This window comes from Molothrus aeneus, chromosome 3 (genome assembly GCF_037042795.1).
Source record: "Molothrus aeneus isolate 106 chromosome 3, BPBGC_Maene_1.0, whole genome shotgun sequence".
Lineage (NCBI taxonomy): Eukaryota > Metazoa > Chordata > Aves > Passeriformes > Icteridae > Molothrus > Molothrus aeneus.
Genome location: NC_089648.1, coordinates 6,961,267 through 6,983,929, shown reverse-complemented (window position 1 = coordinate 6,983,929; position 22,663 = coordinate 6,961,267). Strand labels below are relative to the sequence as shown.

General features: G+C 36.1%; 1 protein-coding gene across 9 annotated transcripts in view; it reads right to left on the bottom strand.

Moving 5' to 3' along the window:
* The window catches only part of CDC42BPA (CDC42 binding protein kinase alpha), a 183,434-nt gene that overhangs the window by 67,807 nt on the left and 92,964 nt on the right, over positions 1 to 22,663 (bottom strand). For all 9 annotated transcript variants that reach the window (XM_066546193.1, XM_066546186.1, XM_066546189.1 and 6 more), the window contains exons 7-13: positions 12,362 to 12,455; positions 11,410 to 11,610; positions 10,557 to 10,805; positions 6,794 to 6,873; positions 5,592 to 5,758; positions 5,012 to 5,134; positions 551 to 684 (exon numbers count right to left, since the gene is read on the bottom strand). In XM_066546193.1, coding sequence (XP_066402290.1) covers positions 551 to 684; positions 5,012 to 5,134; positions 5,592 to 5,758; positions 6,794 to 6,873; positions 10,557 to 10,805; positions 11,410 to 11,610; positions 12,362 to 12,455 — 1,048 coding nt within the window. The remainder of the gene's footprint in view (positions 1 to 550; positions 685 to 5,011; positions 5,135 to 5,591; positions 5,759 to 6,793; positions 6,874 to 10,556; positions 10,806 to 11,409; positions 11,611 to 12,361; positions 12,456 to 22,663) is intronic.

Sequence of the window (22,663 nt, the reverse complement as noted above, 5' to 3'; positions counted from 1 at the left end):
GCTAAAAATAAGAAAATGTGGGATCAGGGAGATAGAGAAGAAGAAATAAAATCCAGTATTCTTTAGCTGTAGTTATTTCAAATTACTTTTCAATTTTCCTACTTGGGCAATTTTTCACATCTCCCTCTGGAAATACTTCTGTGACACAGCCTTAATACCATATTCTTCACATTTTTTCACTGTTAAAGTCTCACCCATACTTCAGATTAAATTGTCTGGAATAGTTCTTCTCTACTCTGTCTTCTAAGCCCTATCATTATCACCTAAATGTGAAGCTCTAAAACCTTTTTTGCAGCCACCATGCAATTTGGATTATGGAGTTGTTCACTATCTGGAAGCAATCACTTAGGGAGCACCCAGCAGTCATACAGACAATGTGTTAAATAATGTCCTTTTCTTCAACAAAAAAAAAAGTCAGAAAGCTAAGTAGGTCATGCTACACACTTGTTATCTGCTCATTAGTTATACACTTGAAAGTTATTACAAGCAAAATGAACAAAAATAAAACAGTCTGGAGGGCTTAGAACAGTTGCTGACAAAATGATTTTACCTTATTAAGATCTTCTCTCTCTTGCTTCAGCGTCCTGACTTGCTTTTCAAAAGCCTTAATTTGTCTGGAGGCATCATCCAATTCCCTCCTTGCAGTGCTGGCCTCCTCGAGCTGCTGCTCCAGCTGACCAGATTCTAGAAAAAGCAGCAGAACTCTAAATATTTTAAGGGAAAAATCAGAATTCTACAATAGCATAGCATAGCCTAGCTGCTTGAAGCCCCTTCGATATTTTTTCTGGTTTCCATTTCATCACAAAATAAGGCAATTCTTATCTGGTTTAGAAAAGGGAGCAGGTTGTTTCAGCTGCCATTATCTGCTTTTAAGGGAACAGAATGAAAGGTCCCAGCTTGCTGGAATATAACACAAAAATGATAATTACTTGTCTTCTCACATTATATTGGCCAGCTCTAATACATAATTCTGTAATGTATACTTTAACACAACTTATAGATTTGACTTTTATGTGCTGTGATGTAATATATAATACATCTTTTATTACACAGTAATTATAAACAGTCTCCCTCCTCCTCCCAATTTCCCCCAAAAAGAAACAGTAAAAATAATGGGTCACTCAAGAGCTGGCAAGTGTTCTCCTGTCAGTACTCTTAAAATTAACTTCAGCTGATTTTACTTATTTCTAGTGTGAAAACCACTTGTTTTTATGTGATCTGCTTTATTACTACTATAAATAAGGGAGAACTATTGCAACCAGTTTCTTACCAACAGTCAGTTACACAGTGACAGTATATTTCTATGGCACAGTTAAATAATGTCATATAAATACCCTCAAATTCTATAAGAAAACCTGAAACTCATAAAATATGGCAACTGATATTTTTTAACTAGTGAGTGGGGTTTTTTTTGCCTCATAGTCTTTACTTCAAAAACAAGACTTAAAAGCAAGATATATTGGAAGGTAAGTTAATTCCAAGTTCTATGAAATCACTGGACATGTTTTCTTTTATTTCAGTTGTGGGCAGGTCTTCAGACCACTTGTATTTACCCAAAGAACAGGAACCCATCTATATTCTTAATAACAGCCTATAACTACATTTTCATAAATGCAACCCTAAGAGACTGGCTCATGGAGAAATCAAATATAAAAACACATACATTTTTAAGAGGGTTAATTTCTGAAACACAAGAATTTTATAAGCAAATTAATACCATTAGCTTATACCCAGAAAAATATTCACTATTGTTTTAATTCACTCACTCTTGTTTAAAATTTAAAAGAATGCACTTAAATAAGAGATGCAGCTCAAAGCCAGAAATTATTAACTGCCTTCCTTATGTAGTCTACTCTGAAGTCACCAGTGAAAAGAAAGTTTATATATGGCTCTGCTGAGCCAAGATAAATCTCTCTTCTGTGCATGAACTACTTTGTTCCACAGCTCTGTTTTCCTCTTGCATTGCTGCCCTTTACATATTTGGCAATATTAAAGATTCCTCAAAGTTTTCTCCTATGTAACTTAGCGAACAAAAATTATAACTTTGACCTCAAAAATTGAAAGCATATGCTAGCTTGTCATTTCCTGGAAAACCAGATAGACAAGAAAAATGTATTTTTCTAAGCCCTCCCGGTGACACTCCTGAATTTGACACAATTTTGAGCTCATTCTTTATTACCTTTTTAAGCAGGTGTTTACTCTTACAGCTTCAGAAAAGGCAGTAAAACAGGTTAAAGAATGCAACAAAAAGCTAGGTGTGACATATGGGTTGTAAATGGTAATTTTCCGTTTAATCACCCTAGTTGTAACTAACATTTTAGATAATATATCCAAACATTCACTGTAATACATTATTACATTACATTTAGTAACTCAAGAGATGAGCCCAAAGCATAAAAAGGTTATCTCTGCACCTGAACTGAACCTTCTTAAAGTTCATCAGATCTTTTAAAGGCTACCCAGAAAACCTGGAACTAGCTCCCCTATATTTGGAAGCATTCAGACATGGCCATCATTTGGTTTGTTTCTGTATTCTGCCATTAATATAGTTCTAAAATCTATCTCAAAACCTCCATAAAAATCAAGTAAAATAGAAAATTCTCTTTCTATTTTATCAAATTTGCTTGTGTTAGTTGCAGCTTAAGGCACAAATGAGTCTTTTCTAACAAATGGCTGGATCAGACAAAGCATTCAAGTATATACTGGCAAAGTTGTGGAGTGACTGGGGATGGGTTAGGCAGCTCTACATCTTCCTCATTTGATCCTATTATTCACTTCCAAACCAAACTCCAAAAGTACACATTGTGTCTAGGAATAAATACACAAATATGTATGTGGTGTGAAGCAGAAAATTACTTTAGGAAAAAAATTCTCAGTATTGACCACCTTCACCAGACTTTGACTTCTCTTCAATTTCAAAAGGGACAGCAGATGTGTTGGGGAATGTTTCCACACCTTTACTATTTTTTTTTTTTAATACCAAAGTAAGTGAGTGATACTTTAAGCAGTGAACTAAGTTGCAGATCAATAGTAAAGAATAAAATACAATTTAAAGCTGATTTTGATGTTTTTCTGTGAATGATTGGTCTCATTCAAAAACTGTTCTTGTAAATGTTGCTTTTCAGTTTACAAGAAGAAGAAAACTGAAGAAGAAAACTGAAAAGTCAGTTTTCAAAACCTGATCTAAGGATATTGTTGCAGAGAAAGGATTTCTGATCATGTTATCTTTATCCTCATTACAGCAGCAAGAGGAGGGACATTTGGCTGGAGCAAAATTTCACAAAAGCCTTTGTCCTGATAGAGTGCCAACATGGCATCACTCAAACCAGAGTGATCCTCCCTGAGCTGGCTAAGCCATGTTCCTCTCCAAAAATAATGCCCATGGTACAATACAAAACTGCTGCATCATGCCAGAGCAGCTGTCCAACTGTGTATCTGTGACAGGCTTTTTTCAGACTACACAATTTTAACAGGCTGTAATCTGTGTGCTGCACTCTGCAGCTCACCCGTAGCTCTTCCTGCCCCACAAGGCAGCTGCAGAGCCCAAACACATCCACTCAAGTGTCTGCAAGCTGAGTTCAAGTTACTCTTTCTGTGGGTGTCGCTGCTGGCATTCCTGACACTTTCAGGAATTGAATGAAGTCTTGTCACAAATACAAACCAGAACAAATGTTTTTTGTAGTTTCCTCCAACATTTCTGGCTGTTTGTTTTTCTCTTGTCTCAGGCAAGATATGGACATATAATAGAGATGTATCTACCACTACTTGTGACTGATTTTTCACACAAACCACAGACATTTTCCTGTAAGATTAATTGGGTTTTTCTCCCTGTTTCTCTGGTTCCAGACCTGATATCTAACATTCTCTTGCTAATTTTCCTATTTTTATCTTAATATTTTTTAAATAAAAAAATCTTGCTGTGCTTCCTTTCTTCCTTTTTTTGAGATGTCTCTGCTCTTAAGATTCTATTTTAAAGACAGCATTATGGAGATGTATAGCAGGAATCCTATGCTATGAATCACTATGAGAGAAAACTCCCTTTAACTTATTCAGAATATCAAATCAAGAATACTGAATACTAGCCTTTAAAGCAGGCTAAAAATACATTAGTCAAACAGACAGCAAATTGGTTCACTCAAAGCTATATTCAATATAGTGGTGCACTGTAAGTCCTCCTTCTCAAAGTTCTTAAAACACGAATTGTCCAGAATCTGGAAAAGTAAGGCTGGAAAAAGATGGATCTTTCCCTAAACATCTCCAGTTGCCTCTGTAGAACACACATACTGGGCTAAGTAGATTTTTGTTTTTTGATTAGTATGAATGTCCTGATAAAAGGCATCGTAACATTAATTTAAAAAATAATCTTTTTAGCTGCACAGATTTCAAAACCACTTTTCCATCTTAAAGTACTGAGGTTCTTGACAGCCAAAACTTTAGTTTTCATAAAATCTTCAAGAACTCTCAGAAGCAAAGAAAATAAATGTTCAGTTTTGAAAGGAATGACAGCACATTGACAGCAGAGCTGAAAGGTGGTTCTTCTCCCTCTCATCTCCCTTCCCCCACATGCTTCTATTGCCCACCTTGTGCTGATTTATCTGATCACAAGTTGATTAAATTCTCTCTATCTAACAGCATTTTCCTTGTTTAATCAAGTCAATTAAAGTGATGAGAGAGTGCAGGGAATGCACAGGTTGCGAAGGGGCCATGCAGCTGTGGCAGGACTTATTTTGGTGACAGTTTTCTTTGATCAGTTTTGCTGCTGGCAGTGCAGCCTCATGGCCCATTGTATCCTCTCTCATGCACTACTCCTTGCCACTTGGAAAACTCAAACTGAATTTGGAGAAAATGCTGTGGTACAGTGGGAGAGTGAGGGGTAAAATGAGAAGCAAAAATAGACTGGAAAATTTTATAAAGCCAAGGAAAACTAGCATTACGATTGGAGAGAAAAAAAAAAAAACTTGACAAAATACAGTTTCTTGTTACAGCTTTTACATTACTATTTATAACATACCTGTTACCTGTTTCTTCAACTTCTCAATTTCTTCTTTCAAACTTTTAATTTCTAAATCTTTACTTGCTGTTATTGGGCCATCCACTGTTGAATACTGAAGAGCCTGCACTGTCTGGGTGGACTCTAGAAAAAGATAGAAGATAGAGGGATGGATAACATGCCTGACATCTGAGGAGATCAAAGAGATACTACTGATAAATTAAGACAAGCCAAAAGATCCTGCACTAGGCATTCTACAATTTGCAATTTCCAATTATTATGTGCCAAGTTTTCAGTAATTGTCAGCTAGATCAACTAAGTTCTTAAAAGTTTTAAGAACAAAATGTTTATGCCATAGTGACCAAGGTACAGTGAGAACAAAGTTAGCACAAGAAGTTGCATACATGGTGTATTTCAGGCATAAAGTGTAACAGAAATTTAATTTGTCAATCAAAAGAATAAAAAGAATCATTTTCTGCTAAAAAGCATTCCAGAAGGTATATTTAGTTTTTTTCCCATAGTATAAACAGTGCCTTACAAAACTGCAGGTTAATCTAAGTTTAAAAAGTGATGGAATGATTTTTTTTTTTAATGACTATACCTTGCAGTTTTCTGCTAAGTTCAAGCTTTTCCTGTTCTAGACGTCTTATTCTCCTCTCATAAGCTTCTGTTGCTAAACTATCCTCCAAAGTTCTCTGAATGCTGGCATCAAGATCCATGGAGGGTGGTCCAGCTGTCAGTCTTAGACAGCTGCGGTCTGAAAGAACACTGGGGGGAAAAAATAAATAGTATTGGATTTTACAACAGCCTGATTTAAAACACTGCTATAAAAACATCAAGCAATAAACAGTTTGTTTAAGTTGCTAATTAGTATGCCATTTATTATAACATCTTGTTATAATACTTTGCTTGTATGTGCTCATTGGAAATTGAAAGAATTTTTACCTAGCATGCCTGATCTCCTCAATGCATTTTTTGTTACACAGAATTGGATGAACTCCTGATTAAAAATCATTATGGATACTCTATGTTAGCCAGATAGCAAAAAGCAGAAGCTTAGACAGTAAAATTACAACAGTAGTTCATTTGAGAATAGTTAATCAAGTATCACAAATGCTTTAAAGACAACAATCACTAAAAATGGTATGAAATTATCCCATAACAACTAGGGCACGGACATGTCAGAAATGCTGTGGCTAGTCATGTACACATGCTACTACTTATGCAAATAATGCTTTTGAAGTCCAGGACATTCTAGGACATAGTCACTTTCCCAGCAGAAATAGGCCTGTCTTTTCAATGGTTGTAAACACTTTCTTTATTTCCATAAACAAGGAGCATACAAGGGACTTCCCTGTTTAGTTTAGCAATGGAAATGAGTGAAATAAATTATACATTAATAGCAGATATCAAATAAAGTAATTTTTACAAAATTTCTATTCAGACTTACAGAAGTGTCAAAGGGCTAGAAATAAAACTGGTTATAATGTCTAACAAACTAAGTTTTGTTGGGGTCCATACATGCAGTCTTAACTTTGTAATGGGCAGTTAATTTCATATATTCTCTAATAACAACCTTTCTCATCAAAACTCCCCTGAGCACAAGTGCTGACCTGTACATATATGTAAATTTCACCTGCAGAGAGCTCATTCTCTTGAACAGACAGCATTTTAGATTATGGTAATTTCCTCAATAAACCACATTCTTTGATATCTGTTCAGTATGATTCAAAGACAGAAAGTTAGAAAAAGTTAGAATACTGTGTAACTAGCCTACAGACAATTTTTGAACTCTTAACTTACCAGCTACTTGTATATGTGAAACCCACAAATGGTAAATGATGGCCAGAAAATGCAGTGTGGGATGGTGGAGGCATTGTTTCCTAGAAAAATAACAGGACAGTTGAATAAGCACTATCCTACTGGACTTGAAAGAAACAGATTTTTCAGTTTAACCATATGAGAAGTGTTAGTATCATGTGAACTATATTCACTGGCATCCTTATCTACAGCCCAAATACGAAACAACATCAACTAATGCTATTTATAATAGCATTTAACATATACAAAACCAGATCATGCTGCCATAAAAATGTCTTTCTAATTAAATAGGCTATTTTTCCAAGAAGCTCTTAGCACCAAGTGTAACACCTTTTATTCCCTGCTATGCTCCTCTCTGCTATTCAGTCAACAGGGCTTCCTGCCTGTAGAATTACCAGCCCACTTCTGAGTGGGCCACCTCTATTTGGAAAGAACAATCAGCAGGCATTTACTAGAAAGAAATAATACCAGAGAGTGTTCTAATCCCATTAGTGCTTTGACCATTTCTTCATTCTTTGCTCCTCTTTCTTGCCAGACAAAGAGCTACAAACAAAGACAAATCTTTGAGTTGCTATTCAGGCTAAAATAACCCTGTTGTTATTTTATTTGGACTATTTGAAGTTCTAATATTCTTAAATTTTCTGTTAAAAGCTTCCTATTTAACCCCAAGATGCAAGGTTTACATTGCTCTTCTAGAGAATGCCATAACAGTCACCAAAAGAAAATCCTCAAGAAGATGATTATTGCACTGGAAGTGATAAAAGACTCCAAATTGTCAGAAAAGGTATATTATATATACCTTTCTTAACAATTTCTTTCTAAACCAAACAAAAATGAATGAAAGGAACCCAGTTGTAATTTTCTTCATATAAAACTCTGCAGGAAAGGACAAGGAGTAAGACTGCACTCAAAAGAAATCTGAAATTACCTTTCCAGTGGTGATGTCAGCTATATTACATCACAACCTTGTCCTCTTAGCAGACAAAAACCTTCATGTTATAAAAGAGTTCCCAAACAACACTAATGATATTGCTAGATTGTGTAAATTCATGAACTTGAGTATTTTGGAAACTAAGGACAAGATCAAATTAGAAAGCCTTAACTTTCCATTAAATCATTAAAAAAAAATCTCAATTATTAGAGATTACTATGGTTAGAAAAAGTAAAATTCTACTTCTCCTTTACATTCTATTTTCACCTTCCATAGATTCAAATTTCAAAACTGTATTCGCAAATAACTTTCAAAACTATCAAATACTTAATTGCATGATTTTAACAGCCCACATGACAATTCTCAGATACTACACTGAGAGGTTACTAAATATCTAAAATATTGTTTCTATTGATCATAAGGTAAGATTCAGTGAAAGAATTTGTTTTGCAGAGGTCAAGATACATATCTCCTGCTGCTTGTGTGAATTTAGCAGTACAACCATGCTGAGAAAATGACGACTGAATCTCTCAATAAGGCTACCAAACCAAACAGTGAAAAGCTAAAACCCAGCACAGCTTAGGCTGCCTGAATAGCCCAGTTATGCCCTTTATGCTTGTGTGTACATTCAACATACTTTTTAAATGTCATTATTATGTATATAATTTTTCCATGGGACTATGGTCTCATTCAAAGCTCAGGAAGAATAACAACCATGGCTTTTCAACACTGTCTTTTATCTTCAGCATTGGGTTTTCCTCATTTGCTCTATGCAATTCAAATCTTGCCAAGAATTTTTGAAAGAAAAAAAAAGTCTCATGGGCTTATCTGTGTTGCTGACTTCTACAATAGCAGTGTGAGTATATGGAACTTCCTCAAAAGATATGTATGAAATATGGAGGAGAAAATACCTCCAAGTTATATATAAGGAATTTGAGGCAAAGCAATATGAAATACAATGTCCACTGGTCAAAGCAAAAATGTAAAATATTCTCAGTCATGCAATGCCTTTAGGCTAGGTTTTTTCAGCAGTTCTGAGATACTAGGTGTGAAAAGAAATGGCAAGAAAATAACATCCTTATATTAAAACAGAACAAAACCTTCAGATGTTTCAAATTAGGAAGCTGAAAAAGAAGCTCTAGAAACTGGCATTCCTCTCTAACAGTTCAGGGGCATTGCTTTTCACCCCCAAATGTCTAAAGCAAAGTAAGAATGGGACTCAGTTTTCTCAGCTGAGAGTCCAGTAACTCAGCAGAGGAGCATTCTTTCTGCACCTGCAGGTCCCTGTTCCTTCCCAATGGTAAAGCATTCACACTATACAGGCATAGTTTGAAAACTTCAGGTGGGAGAATGGGCTCTAAAAAGGAGCAGTGGTGGAATGGACAACACTAAAATGTGTGAACAACCTCTAAAAAGTATTTCAGCTTCACAAACAAAGACCTGCTACATACAGCATGCACTCCAGCTACTCCATTCTCCATTCTAGCTGTTGCTGGACAAAATAATGTGCAAACTGGTATCTGAAGACTGTATAAACAATTTTTAAGATAAAAATACTTCTGTTGTGAAGGGAGGAGGAAATATCAGATATAAGTGAGGAAACAAAATGAAAAAAGTGCAAGTCATCCTATGCAGCTACACTGATTTGCCTAATTTGCCCATAAGGAAAAGGGGTCTGAGATTTAACCAGAGATCACAGAATCACTTAAATTGGAAAAGTCCTTCAAGATCATTAAGTCCAGCCATTAACTGTCAGGTCCATCACTAAATGACCTTCCTAAGGACCATGTCTAAAAACCTCCAGTGAGTCAATTGACTCCACCACTTTCCGGGGCAGCCCTTTTGGTTATGAAATTCTTCCCAACATCCAAACTAAACCTCCCCTGGCTCAACTTGAGGCCATGTCCTCTTGTCCTGTGGCTTATTACTTTGGAAGAGAGACTGACACCCACAAAATGTTTTAGTCAAAGTGGTTTCCATGTTTTAATGAGCAGCTGGAGAAAAGGGAATGCAAATAATGATCATCTTGTCTACAAAAATTCACGTTGCCACTTATCTGCATGCCCAGAAAACTGAGTGAAACCGAGATGCACATGCAGTTCAGAAAAGAGAAGTGGTGAAAATGCTTTATCTCACATGTAAACAGAAGGTTTCTGCATCTTTCAAGAGATACACACACAAACACACCCAAAGGTATTTCTGAGGAGAGAACACAAGGCATTCCTCCAATGCTAAGGCATCTATCATCCTTTTCAAAAGCATAGAAACAGAAAGTCTCGTAAAATCAATAGTTGCAGAGCATTTTAAGGAAAGGTAAAAATATTTTCTCGTTCCTTAAGAAATGGCTGTAATATTTCTCCTACATTTCTCAAAACTCAAGTTGGAGAAAAGACTGGAAAAAGTTAAGTGGAAATGAACTGAAGGAAATCAAACACCAACATGAGCAATTAGAGTAATAAAATACAGTAAAATGCAATGTGCAAACTTATAGTAAGTCTTAGCAATGCTCTGCTACAAGTAGTCTTGCAGACTATCTATATGTAAATGTATTATTCTTTGTAAGACACGGACACTAAACTTGTTACTGCAACAGATGTATGTTAGCTAAAGATATGTAAAGCTACAATGAATTTACAAACCTTATGATTTTAGGACCAGCCTACAAACTATGGAAGTATTCCCCTCTCAGTACTTCAAAGCAGCACCTAACTGTTATTTATGCAGAACACAGTGAAATAAACTGCCTTTTCCATACATTTTGTTACAAAGTATACCACAAAGGCTGATTCATCAAAATGTTAATTGTATACTTACAGAGTTTTTTAAGCAATCATCATCCACATCAAAGTTTGATGTATCAGTAGGGCTGCTGACTTCTGGGATGTAAGGTGCCTCACAGTTCCTAATGTTGTCCCAGTCAATCCCAGCAAAAAATGGATGGTTCTTAAAGTCTTCTATTCCATTTTGTCCAAGTCGATGCTCTCTGCTACAAATGAGCCTTCGGATGAGGTCCTTTGCACTTTCAGAGACATCTGTCACTTGAGCAGGAAACTGAAACCTCTCCTTAAAGATTAAAATAAGAGGAAATAGTTTATTACCAAGAAAAAGTTGGAAAAATTTACCTTCTTACTGAAAATCATTAACTAGAAAAAGAATTGTGCAAACACTTCAGCTCTGAAATACATGCGCTAAGGTTTCAAGGAAAAGATTTCTGCTAAGGATAGAAACTATTAAGATATTTTGTCTTCTACTTTTTCTCCTTTATTTAAATTTCTCTTACACTACAGCTGTTGAATTTTACAGCTAGCCCCATGTGGAAGAACATTTTAGAATCTTCTGCATAAGCCAAGGAATGGGCTCACCAGAAAAAAGAAACACAACAAGATTGATGCAATGTAGCCAAGACAGACTCCACAGAGTGAACTAACATCTATGTTTCCAAGCCCAGATTTTAAGTTTTAGCCTTATTCCAAAGCAAAATCATCTGCAATCCATAAGCATTAACTTGCTACATGGAAACATATTTTTTGTTCATTTACACATTTTGTTCATTTGCACATTTATCAACACTTAACATAATTAGTACATAAAAACTTATTTTTAAATACGCGCTCAAGTTACCCCATTATTAAAAATTAGCTTAGAGACAGACAGAAAGTGCACTAACTTTGTGGTTCATTATTTTCCCATAGGTCTCCACCAAGGACTCAGCATAAAAGGGCGTTTCTCCATAAAGCATTTCATACATGCAAACGCCCAGGGACCACCAGTCACACTCGGGCCCATACTTCCCTTTTCCATCTTCCATGGCCTGCAAGATTTCTGGAGAGATGTAGTCTGGTGTTCCAACTGCCACTGAAGATTGGACCTGGAGAAGTTACATTTTCAGGATTAAAACCAAGTTTCATCATTACAGACACTGTGGTACTATGCCCATGTATATATAAACCTAGTCCAGCATTCTTGTCATAACACGAACAACTAAACACAAGCAAAAGCTTCTAAATTCATAAAGAAATACTTAAGCATCCAACTGCATTAATAGGCAGCCTAATAATATACTTTTGCTAAACTATTATCAATATTTAAAAACAGATAAAGGACAGAACTGTCAATTGTCAGGACTAGAGCCAGTAAGCAATTATAGATTTGGTAATCACATATATTAGGTCAAATACATTGTAATCCTCTGGGACATGATTAAACATACTGGAATTACATTCTAGTCACACTTAATGTGCAAATTTAAATGGACTAGAAGAACATCATCCCATTTCAGTATCTCATCTTGCTCATACTACAGCTTACATTTTCAATAAAGATTAGAGCTCAGAGCTTAAAACTGAGAGATTCATAGTTCATAAACACCTACTTGGCATTGACAGAACAGCTTCCCTTTATTTATTCACGAGCTGACTGTATACTAAGAAGTTCTTAATATACTGCAAATCCGAGCAGTCTGCCGTTGAATTTTCAGGAAAGTCAGTTATATACCAATACCACTTACAGCTCCATTTCACTTGCCATAAGGCACCTATTCCCTTTATTAGCACACATTTTGTGGCTATCAATGGACTGAAGAAAAAATATTTAGGAATGTATCATTCTTTCTAATTTACCGTTCCATCTTCCATCAGTTTCAGACAAGAACCAAAATCTGCTAATCGAATATGTCCATTCATATCCATCAAGATATTGTCTGGTTTTATATCCCTGCAATAAAACAAATTCCAGGATTAGTACAAAATGTATTGCATGAGATGTATTCCAAGCATTAACTCTGCAAGTCTTTTCATTCAAAACCAGCAACCTGTCAGTCACTCATGATATGGTGAAATTTGCACTAGAGTAATTTCATGAGGCTGTAGACCAGACAAATCCTACAATGCTTCTTAATTTTAGTAATTGTGTAGTTAAATTCCTCTCATGTCTCAAGGGTAGACAGGAGAATCTTATTTGCTCTGAGCTTTTGTATATAAAATTTTAAAATCATCTGAAGAATTTTAGTGAAATGCTCTCAAGTGGAAGATGCGTGCTTATACTGGAGCTGGAAAACAACCCCTAGATTTTACAACAGAACAAAGGCCAATGAAATCCTGAAATAGTTAACACATTTTTAGATTTGCTGTGCTTCACTGACATTCTTCTCTCACATGCATCTCAGCTCACTGTGCACATCTGTCATGCTTCTGCTGACACGACCATGGTACACACCACTGCAGCTCTGCCTGGCCACACTCTGGCTGCCTCAGTCAGGTCATGATGCAGATGGAACTACCCTTCTAAGCAGGCAGCATCATAAACATATCATAAACTCCTCATATAATAAACTCCTCATATTGTAAACTTGGCCTTTTTTTTTGTCTCAGGCTTTTCCTAAGTGTATTGAAATACAGGTAGAGTGTATGTTCCCAATGTACAGCTGAGTAGGACAAAAGCCCTCAGTTACCAGAGGGACATTTGTTGTTCAACTTGTAAACTAGGTTCAAATGTTGAAATTTCTTTTCAATTAAGTATAGATATTAAAAACACACATCAAGCTACATTTTAAAAATATCTGACATTATTAGATTCTTACACCATCCTTATCTATTATATTCAAAACATAAGTTATGACTGTATGAATACAGGCCTACAAATATTTTCTCATGGAACATTTTTAAGATATAAGAAAAAACCTCCTAAAAAAAACAGCAAAAAAATTTAATTCCTCACTTTGCTTCACTCCCCAAACAACTTATAAAAAATGAATGTCACTGATTGCTTTACAGAAAAATCTCAAAATACTCACAAGCTACATGTTCACATTGTATCTAAGAGCAAATTTTGTTGTTTGGATTTTGATGTTTTGTTTTTGTTGGTTTTGTTTTTTGTTGGGGTTTTTTTCCCCTCCAACTAAAAGTCGAGTTATAGACAAGGCTTACTGATAATTTACAACAGAAAAAAAAAAAATTAGAACCACACCTTGAACAACATTATAGAAGCTATGGCATAGAGGTGTCACAGAGTCACACACGTGGTGACAAAAAATATGATAACAATTTGTTGTTTGGAAGAAAAGAACTTCCTGAATTTGTGTTACTCAAAGACAACCAGGCAGCAGCTCATGCTGAACACAAACTTTAGGCACCTTTCAAATGCTCAGAAATATTTACAAAGTAGAAAGCAAACTGCAAGAAATCACACTTTCACAACTTGCAAGTGAGCATAAAGACAATTCTTTAGAAAGTAAATCAGAAAAATAACCAAGTCCATTCTCATAAGACCATTCTTCCACTTGATTTTTGCTGACACTGAATATGCCAAAGAATTGCAGCCTCCAGACTGAGATAGTTGTGTTTGTTTTCCACTCACCCACCAAACATTTCTTAAACATGCTTCTAAATAAAAACAAACACATGCCATTGAGACTGCTGGAATTATAACTTCAGTTTAAAACACTTTGCAAAAACATGCACCTAAAATCCAGTTCCTCCTAGAAGCTGGACCTAGTTCAAGCTAAACAAAAACATGAGTCACCCTTGAGGCTCCATTTATCCATGTTCTATCTTTTAATATATTCCCAAGAGAAATAATAATAACATTAATAACCATCATCATCATCATCATCATCCCAACCTCTTCCATTCAATCTCACAAAACAGCAAGAAAACATGAAAAATCTCATTGTGTTGTCAACACTGTGCAAAACCAAACCTGCAAACAACACTGAATACACTTGAAGGAACAACAATTTCTTGCAGAGTGGCATTTGTAATGCTCAGTAATAACTTCATAAGAATAATTTTTACAGTCAAGGAAAAAAGAAAAGACCAACTTAATAAATACAAATTCTTTTCAGCTCTTGTAACAGAAGCTATGGGCTATGAACAACTGTTCTGAATTCTGAGCTACATTAATAAAAGACAGTTCGAAAGACAAGAATTGCTGGTACCTGCAGAGCAGAGTAGGCTATAAGCAAAGGGAAGGAAAATTATGAGCCCCAGAGGGGAACAAGGAACAGGAGTAATTATTGCCAATGTAACTGAAGAATGTGAAGGTGGTGATTATGGGAAGAAAATAATGTCTTAAACCCTGCATCTTTACTGAGCCTGCAGCAGCTAGATTGCATTAGAATGATGAGTTTTGTTCCAGGTTTTCTTTTGAATGACATTTGTTTACTCTCTTTAGTGATCAGAGCTGATCTATCTCCTGTTCTAAAGGGAATATGGTATTCTCTCTTCACATTCACTCCACCTTCCCCAGCTTATCCCAGTTTCTTCACTGGATGGACTGGTTCCTTCTACTTCCATCTCAATTGCATTTTTATTCCTATCTCTCCTAGACTCACCTCAAAAGCTGCCATGTTCAGTCCTTCACAGCCTATCAACCCTAAATTTCCTCCCTTTCTATTTCCTCCTTCCTCTCTCACCTTCTTCACTCCCAAGTCCTCATCTCCCTGCTTGTTCAAATTTAACTAATCTTGTTTTTTATCCCATTTCAGTCCTCAGAAGTCATATTTACTCATAGTCCTGTTCCACTGGCTTCCTATTCCCATGATACAGGACAACTGTATCCTCTTTCCTCATGTCCAGTTCCTGTCCAATTTTCATGGCAATCTTCTTTGGCACCAAAAGGAACAGAACTATCAGTAATAGAGACACTGCACACAGTCTCTAGTGTCTATTTATCAGCATCTCCCCAATTTCCTTCAACATTACAGCTCTGAAACAGTGCAAATACAGCAGAAGAAAACTGTAAAGTATTTAGTGATCAAACTCTGCACACAGTGGTTTGGAACTCATAACAACTGGAATATTGAGGGAAAAATTATAACCTGAAAATATCTAGGTGGGGGGCAGAGGAATGAAAATATATCCATGACTCAGAAGGATTCTTTCCTCCTGAATTTCAAGTCTCCACATCCCATAGCAGATGATTTTCTCACTGGTTTTGTAATAATTATTTTATTAATTGAAAATCTGTATAGGAAAAGCAATCCATGGTTCTTGATTTTGTTTCTGGAAAGAGGAACACTTATTGCTTCAGGCAAACACTAAGGAAGGAAAATTCCAGACCAAGTACCTAAAATCTGGCAAAATTAACGAGCAAATAATGAAAAGTTATATGGCTCAGTGAATAGAGCACTGGGCTGAATCTTTGTAGATAAGAATTACCAGGTGATTGTGGGAAGACCATTTAAACATCACTCAACAAGAACCATGGTGCTCAGTCAAGCAATTAATATCATCTGGCTAGAAGGCTGTAGAGCCTAAATACCCCACTAACTCTGTCATTAGTTCACGGCAACAAAAGGTCAGCCCACTTGAAATATGAAACACTAATTCACTTTCAAGAAATATAAGCGTTTGAAAGGTATGTTATGAGGCAGATTTCTAGTGGGAACAAGTATTGAATTGCTCTGACACCACTGTGCTCACTGGAGACCCTGAGCCTGAGCAAGTCCCCAACAGTTCAGCCCCACTCTGACAGCAGCTTCTGGGGGAGGAAGCTCAATGTGCAAGGGGTGAAGGTTGCCAGAGCTGGACCTGCACGAGCCAAGCTACTACAAATTCTTTAAATATGCTCCACACTGAATTAAGGGAACACAGGAACTCAACATATCCAAAGAAACCTTTTTTTTTTTAATGAGTGATTTAACAGCACTAAAGGAACTAGAAACCTGGACCAAATAGACTTCTCTAGAAACAGATATGTCCATTTAAACTTTGACTTCAACAGAGTGTCCAGGAGCAAATCCTACTTTTCTGAGCTTTGTTGGCCTTGACTGTAGGAGAAAATCAACACTGCACAGCAGCTTTGGAGAATGCAAGAGGAGTAATCAGTGCCCAATACTGAACACTTCACTTGCACTGAAAATGAGCAAAGGCTAATGAAAGAAAGAAAGAAAAATCTCTAATGAATTCTTCCTTACAATGCTTCTTAGCTTAATGTGGGGAGCTGTTCTTCAGATTGGCATGTTTACCCAGATGACTTCACTCACCTCTCTTTAAAATCGTTTACTTTCTTAAGCTGTAATTAAAACCCAAACATTTTACATACTAACTATGTTAATATAAACAACATTCTGAAATAGGACTACAGCAGATACCTGGATTATTGCCATTTATTTTGATTTCTCTGTTAATGAGCCAGAGTAGAATTTCATTCGTTCAGTAAGACTCAAGTATTCCCTCTGAGACATGCTAAATCCATAGCACATTCCAGCTGTAAAATAAACTAAAAAAGAATTTTTAATACATGTGAACGTATTTTTTCCCCTGGATTCATTTCTTATACGAAAGGAAACTTAAGGAATCGTGAGGTCTTGCATATTAAAATTTGCACTAGAAAATACTCTTAAATTCCTTACAACTTAAATTATCTGATCATCTTATGGTTCCAAAGCATATGGGTTCCTGAGGTTCACCTATGTCATTCCTTGCATCACTGGATCACTGCAATTCTATTCTTTTCAAGACCATGTGAAGTTCCTCAGGTCTACAGATCAGGAATCAGCAGATTTAGAAGAATCTTAAATTTTGTTTCAAGGGCAGCTTAATGGAGGAGGGGACCAGACAAACAGAATGGAAGATGCATCAAAAACAGAGGGACAATTATTTCAATTGTATCAGAATGACTGAGCAGCAGTGGTGTTAAACACTACCAAAGGCTGTGCCAGTGGGTCAACCCACAGGCTTTTATCTTCTAAGTTTGTGTGATACAATTCCTAGTGGCATTAAAGATTTTGTAAACAGTAGGGATCCCTCTTTTGGTAGCTGTACAGAGGGATCACTACTGATCCCTCTTCTTGGTAGTTGTATCATGGAAATTTACTTGATTTAGTTATTCATCTGTATTATCATTTTTTCTTTCAAAACATAAATGATCAGCCAGAAATGGAGGAAGAAGTGAGTCCTTCTCTTCAAGATCAACAAAAGTGGCCAGGTGGTGCAAATAGGAACCTCTTACTATGTCCAACATATCCTCCTTGGAATAAATATCAGATGCTGATGGACTTTTATTTATGCTGATGGACTGTCCTTGCATACAGAGCTGAGCTCTTAAAAAATCAGCAGAACTGAAATGAGAATAAAGGGACTCACACTGCTCTAAATGCATGATGTGAGCTGAGCCTGAATAAAGAAATTGACCTGTCTGAAATCAAAGGAGCAATTTGATAGCTAAGCTACAAGTTTATTTGAGCCCAGTAGATAAGAAAGAGATAACCTGGAGAACAAATTTTTATTTCTAATGCTAACATTAGAAAAGCATGGAAATCAATTGATTTTCCTAAACAGGTCACATGCTTCAAGACATGCTATTTTTGAAAAGCAAGGAACAAAGTGAGTAGCTCAAGTGAATTATTTTTCTGTGAAAAATTCACATGAACAGTATTTTTTAATGCTAGCAATGCAAATTAAAACACCAGCATTTGAGAAAAACAAATTAGTTTCAGGTGTAACTGCTGGCACAGAGAAACTGATGCAGAAAGCTTATTACCAATTAAAGATTTCACAGTACATTATTTGCTCATTGTACATGCAAGAGCATTCCCCAAAAGTATAAATCAAAAGATTAAAAGCAGACATCAATGATTATAATTATTCACTCTTACAACAAGAAATGCCATCCTTTGCCAAGTTACCTACTTTAAGAAAAAACACAACCAAGACTTCACAGCCAGAATGCCTGGACTTTTATCCAAAATTCGTTCAGAACACAGGATTATCCTTAGTCAGGACAGAAGTTTGGCAAACTGCTTATTTCACTCCCTTCTGTTGTTTCAGGCAGACTTTCCCTCCATACACCTCTCTCACAAAGAAATGCTACATCCACAATTAAAAACGAAGACATTCAGTTTTGGCAGCACTCCAATGAAATGAGAAAATTTGGTGCCTGTGAAGATTTTATTAAGGCATTCAGTGATGCTCTACTGACATCTTGCTTTAGATACACAGACTGAAACAAATGGTGAACTTCCATCAAGAATGCTGGTCAAAGAACGTCTTTTTTCACAGTCAAAGGTATGGACGTTGATGTCCAGCAGGTTATTTCTATTTTCCATTACAGTGGACTGGGTTATATCAAAGTCAGCATTGCCATATTCTGCCAACTCTGGTTTATCTGAATTCTGATGAGCAAAAGTAGAAATAGGCTCCATCTGGCAGAAAGACCAACGTGCACTGAGCCAAATTAGATTTGGACAGTCGGCAGTTATTCTTTAGCAATCCCAACAAGATAGGCTGCACAAGATAGCAGCATGAGAAAACTGGAATATGTTGTACCTCATTAACCATGCCTCTTATCAAGACTCTACTGTGCCTTCTCCTAAACAGACACTCCTTCATTTTTGGGTGAAATCCAAAAAGCGCGTATTTCGATTGAAACCAAAATGATTTAAATAACTTTGATCTTAGCCTTATTATTTGTATAGCACCCAAACCATTGCAGCATGTTTGTGTACTAAACAAAACCTGCTTCATGTAAAGCTGGCAAACTAAAGCTTACAAGCAAATAAGATGCAGTAGCCTTGCATACAGCCCTGAAGTCAACAGGAATAGCCAAAGACTGAACACTTCAGAATTTAAGCCTTAATAAAAAGAGCAACTACAGGGAAAAAAATAAATGCTATAATCAACCTTATCTTATAATTATTTTTTCTTTAACAGTATCTTAACAGTGTAAAACTCCCTTGTTTTCTCTTTAACTCTTGATAATAAATTATTATGTATGTGCTGTTCCAGAAACACCCAGTAATTCACCTCTGCTAAAAGCATCTCTCTACTCTAAGCAGCAGGAAATTCCTCTAAATCTCATTACATTCAATGGGCAGACACTCATCAATTAGTTGGAAACATCAACCAAACCATGACAATAAAGGCTCTAGATCTGTGATATAGTCATTATTTATTGATCAGTGTGGATAAATTTATATTCATATTGTCAGACATCCTAACCAAATTTTATTCTTTGTAATATCACAAAACTAAATGAAAAACACTACAAAACTCAAGGTTCCAAGTACTCTGTGCAGTACATTTAGTGCAGCACCTACAGAATCAGATACTTCCAAACTTAGTTCCACTCCACACTTTCTGCCAAAGTGTACTTTTTTTAATCCCTAATCCAGACAGAGAGATAATTTCAGTTTTCACTAAAAATAAGGTAATTACATTACATTTTTCTTTTACTATGAAGAATCTGCACCACAGACTTGAAGTATATAATGCAAAACAGATTAAGCTGAACACTCACCCACACTGAGTTTTTTGTGTGGTAACACAGAAAGTAATGAATTTAAATACCAATGAAAGACACTCAGATGAAACATTAGAAAACGTATAATAATGACAATAGGACACTAGAACAGATTGGTTCAGGAAATGCCACCATCTCCATCACTTTTCTTTCAAAACCAGTTAGACAAATGTCTGTCAGACTGGTTTAGCTACAGTTTGATCCTGCCTTGAAGCCCAAGGAAAGCACTAGCTGACCTCTCCAAGTCCTCTCCCAGTCCTTTGCTCTACAGTCTTTAATTTCTGCCACTCAGACAAGTATTCTGGACACAACACAGTGTTTACCTTATGTATCCAATGTTCTTTATGAATTTCAAATGCTAATAAAGGAAATAATAACAAGCAACAGGGAACGAGTACATCAGCCAACACATATATATCTTGAGTTTGTTCAGGCACTCATATTCATTCCTGAACACTTGAGCAGAGTGTAGTTACTGGCTTATAAATATATGCTCCACCACATCATATTATAATATCCTAGAATTAATTTACCTCAGAAAAATGTCTCCCTGTGGGCTTTGTGCATATGTATTTGTTTCCAAGTAATGGATATCTCAAACACCATAACAGTTGCAAACCAAAAATAATTATTCTTAAAAGCTGCTTATGTCCATTTTCTTCCTTCTTTTTAAAAAATAAATAAAAGGGGTGATTTGAAAAATTCTTTTGGATAAATGCTTGGCAGTTACATACTCCCCATAGCTACTGTCTTAATCTAAAATGCTCATCAGCTGACAGAACCAGATATCTATGGAAAAAACCCTCACATGCAGGTTAGGCCCCTCATGCAGCATTTTAAAGAGATGTCAGGGTAAAGTCACTTGTGATTGCCTAGGGATTATTTCTATTGTCTTGTCAGCTTTACAGACTAAAACCAGGAACACACTATGCTATTTGATAGCCATTGCAAATTTGGTTTCTTACAAGGCTGATTTACACCTGATTTTAAATGCCAATGAAATAAGAATAAAAGAGTGGTAGACATTATCAGAAAGCCCATTCCTCATGTCACAAACAATCAAGCATGCAAGAGAAAGTCCAATGCATTCTGAAACTTGAAAAAGTTCATATTAAAAAGCAGAAGTTAATTTACATAGGAACTGTTAAAAACAAACTGAAGAACCCAAACCCAAGTTAACAGGCCTCTCACAGTGGATCAAGAATACAGAAGTTCATAACTTTCCTCAGGGTTCTCAGGGTTGACTTGTAGCAGAGTTACTGGTATTAGACAAAAAAACCTTGTAAGGACTCAAATATAAAACTGAGCACACAAAGTATTGAACATTTGAATGTTTAATAATGCATTTTTCTTGAACAGAATAGTATTATTGAGTAAAATTTAATGCATGAAACTATGAAAGCCTTGTACCTCATTTCTTTTTGGGTAATTTTAGTAGCTTTTATAGCTATTCATGATGGTCTCTCCTGCTGCAAAAGACTGAGGTACAAGCATAGAAGTTTTGAAAGAGGCGCAAACATAAAATCAGAGAAACAAAACAGGAATGTTTTTAATTATTTCTTTTTCAGAAACAAAAACTGATTTAGAAAACAAATACTTGTTTTGAAAATCACAAAAATCAACACAGGAAATGAGTAAAAATTGCTACTAACTGAATATAATTTGTAAAAATCAAGGAGACAATGCTTGGGAAATGAGGTAAATATCCTTACATGAAACAAGCTGTAACATAACCACAGCACAATACTGTAAACTCTGGAGGTACTGTGCCACTCAGTGATCAAAGCAAATCCAGAATTATGGTTAATTTGAAAGGACTACTCAAAAAATCCAGTGGGAAAGGGGTCTTGGGAATCTGCTCTCAGTAACCTTGTTCTGAGCAGGAGGGTTACATCAGCTGACCTAAAGACATCCCTTTCAACCCCACCCATCCTGTGATTCTGAAATTATGACTAAAGCTGCCTTTTTAATTTTATTTCACTGATAACCTTCTGGTTATGTTGTGTCAGAGCTCCTCCAACCTAATTCTGAAATGCAGTGACACCAAAGTACTCCAGGTTCAGTTGTAGCAGCCTACAAACTTCTAACTTCTTGTGGCTCAAGACAAATTATCTTTAGCCTTTTAGCATTAAGAATATGTCTATTTTTGCACTGGAAATTGCAGTTCATGAAACAAAGATTAGCAAAGTCCTTCACTCTCTCTGCAGGGATATGACAGGTGAAACCACAAAATTATCTTGATTGTATCTTGACATTTAATAACAGGCTTACAAAATTTGTTAAAATTAAAAGCTTCCTTTCCCTGACCTAGAGTCTGACTAACAGAAAGCCCCTATTTATCCCAAAATGCTCAGCAATCAAGGTCAGTCTCTGACATTGCTCTGACAATGTTAAGATAATCAGGGCTGGCAAGATGGGCCTGAAGCCATCAGACACCACTCCATGAGCAGCCCTCCACACCACTGCTCTGTCACACAATTTTCTCTGTGTAAAAAGTCTTGGCTATCAGAGAAGGCTCATCTCCTCATGAGAATGCCTACAGCACACACATGTGTGTGCAGATATATATTTAAGACAGCCAGGAGCAAAACAAGGTTTATAGAAAGACTTTTGGGTGGCAAAATATATAAGAAATTTGCTGAAGATGCAAACGAGGCACTATCCTGCCTGGACTACTTATT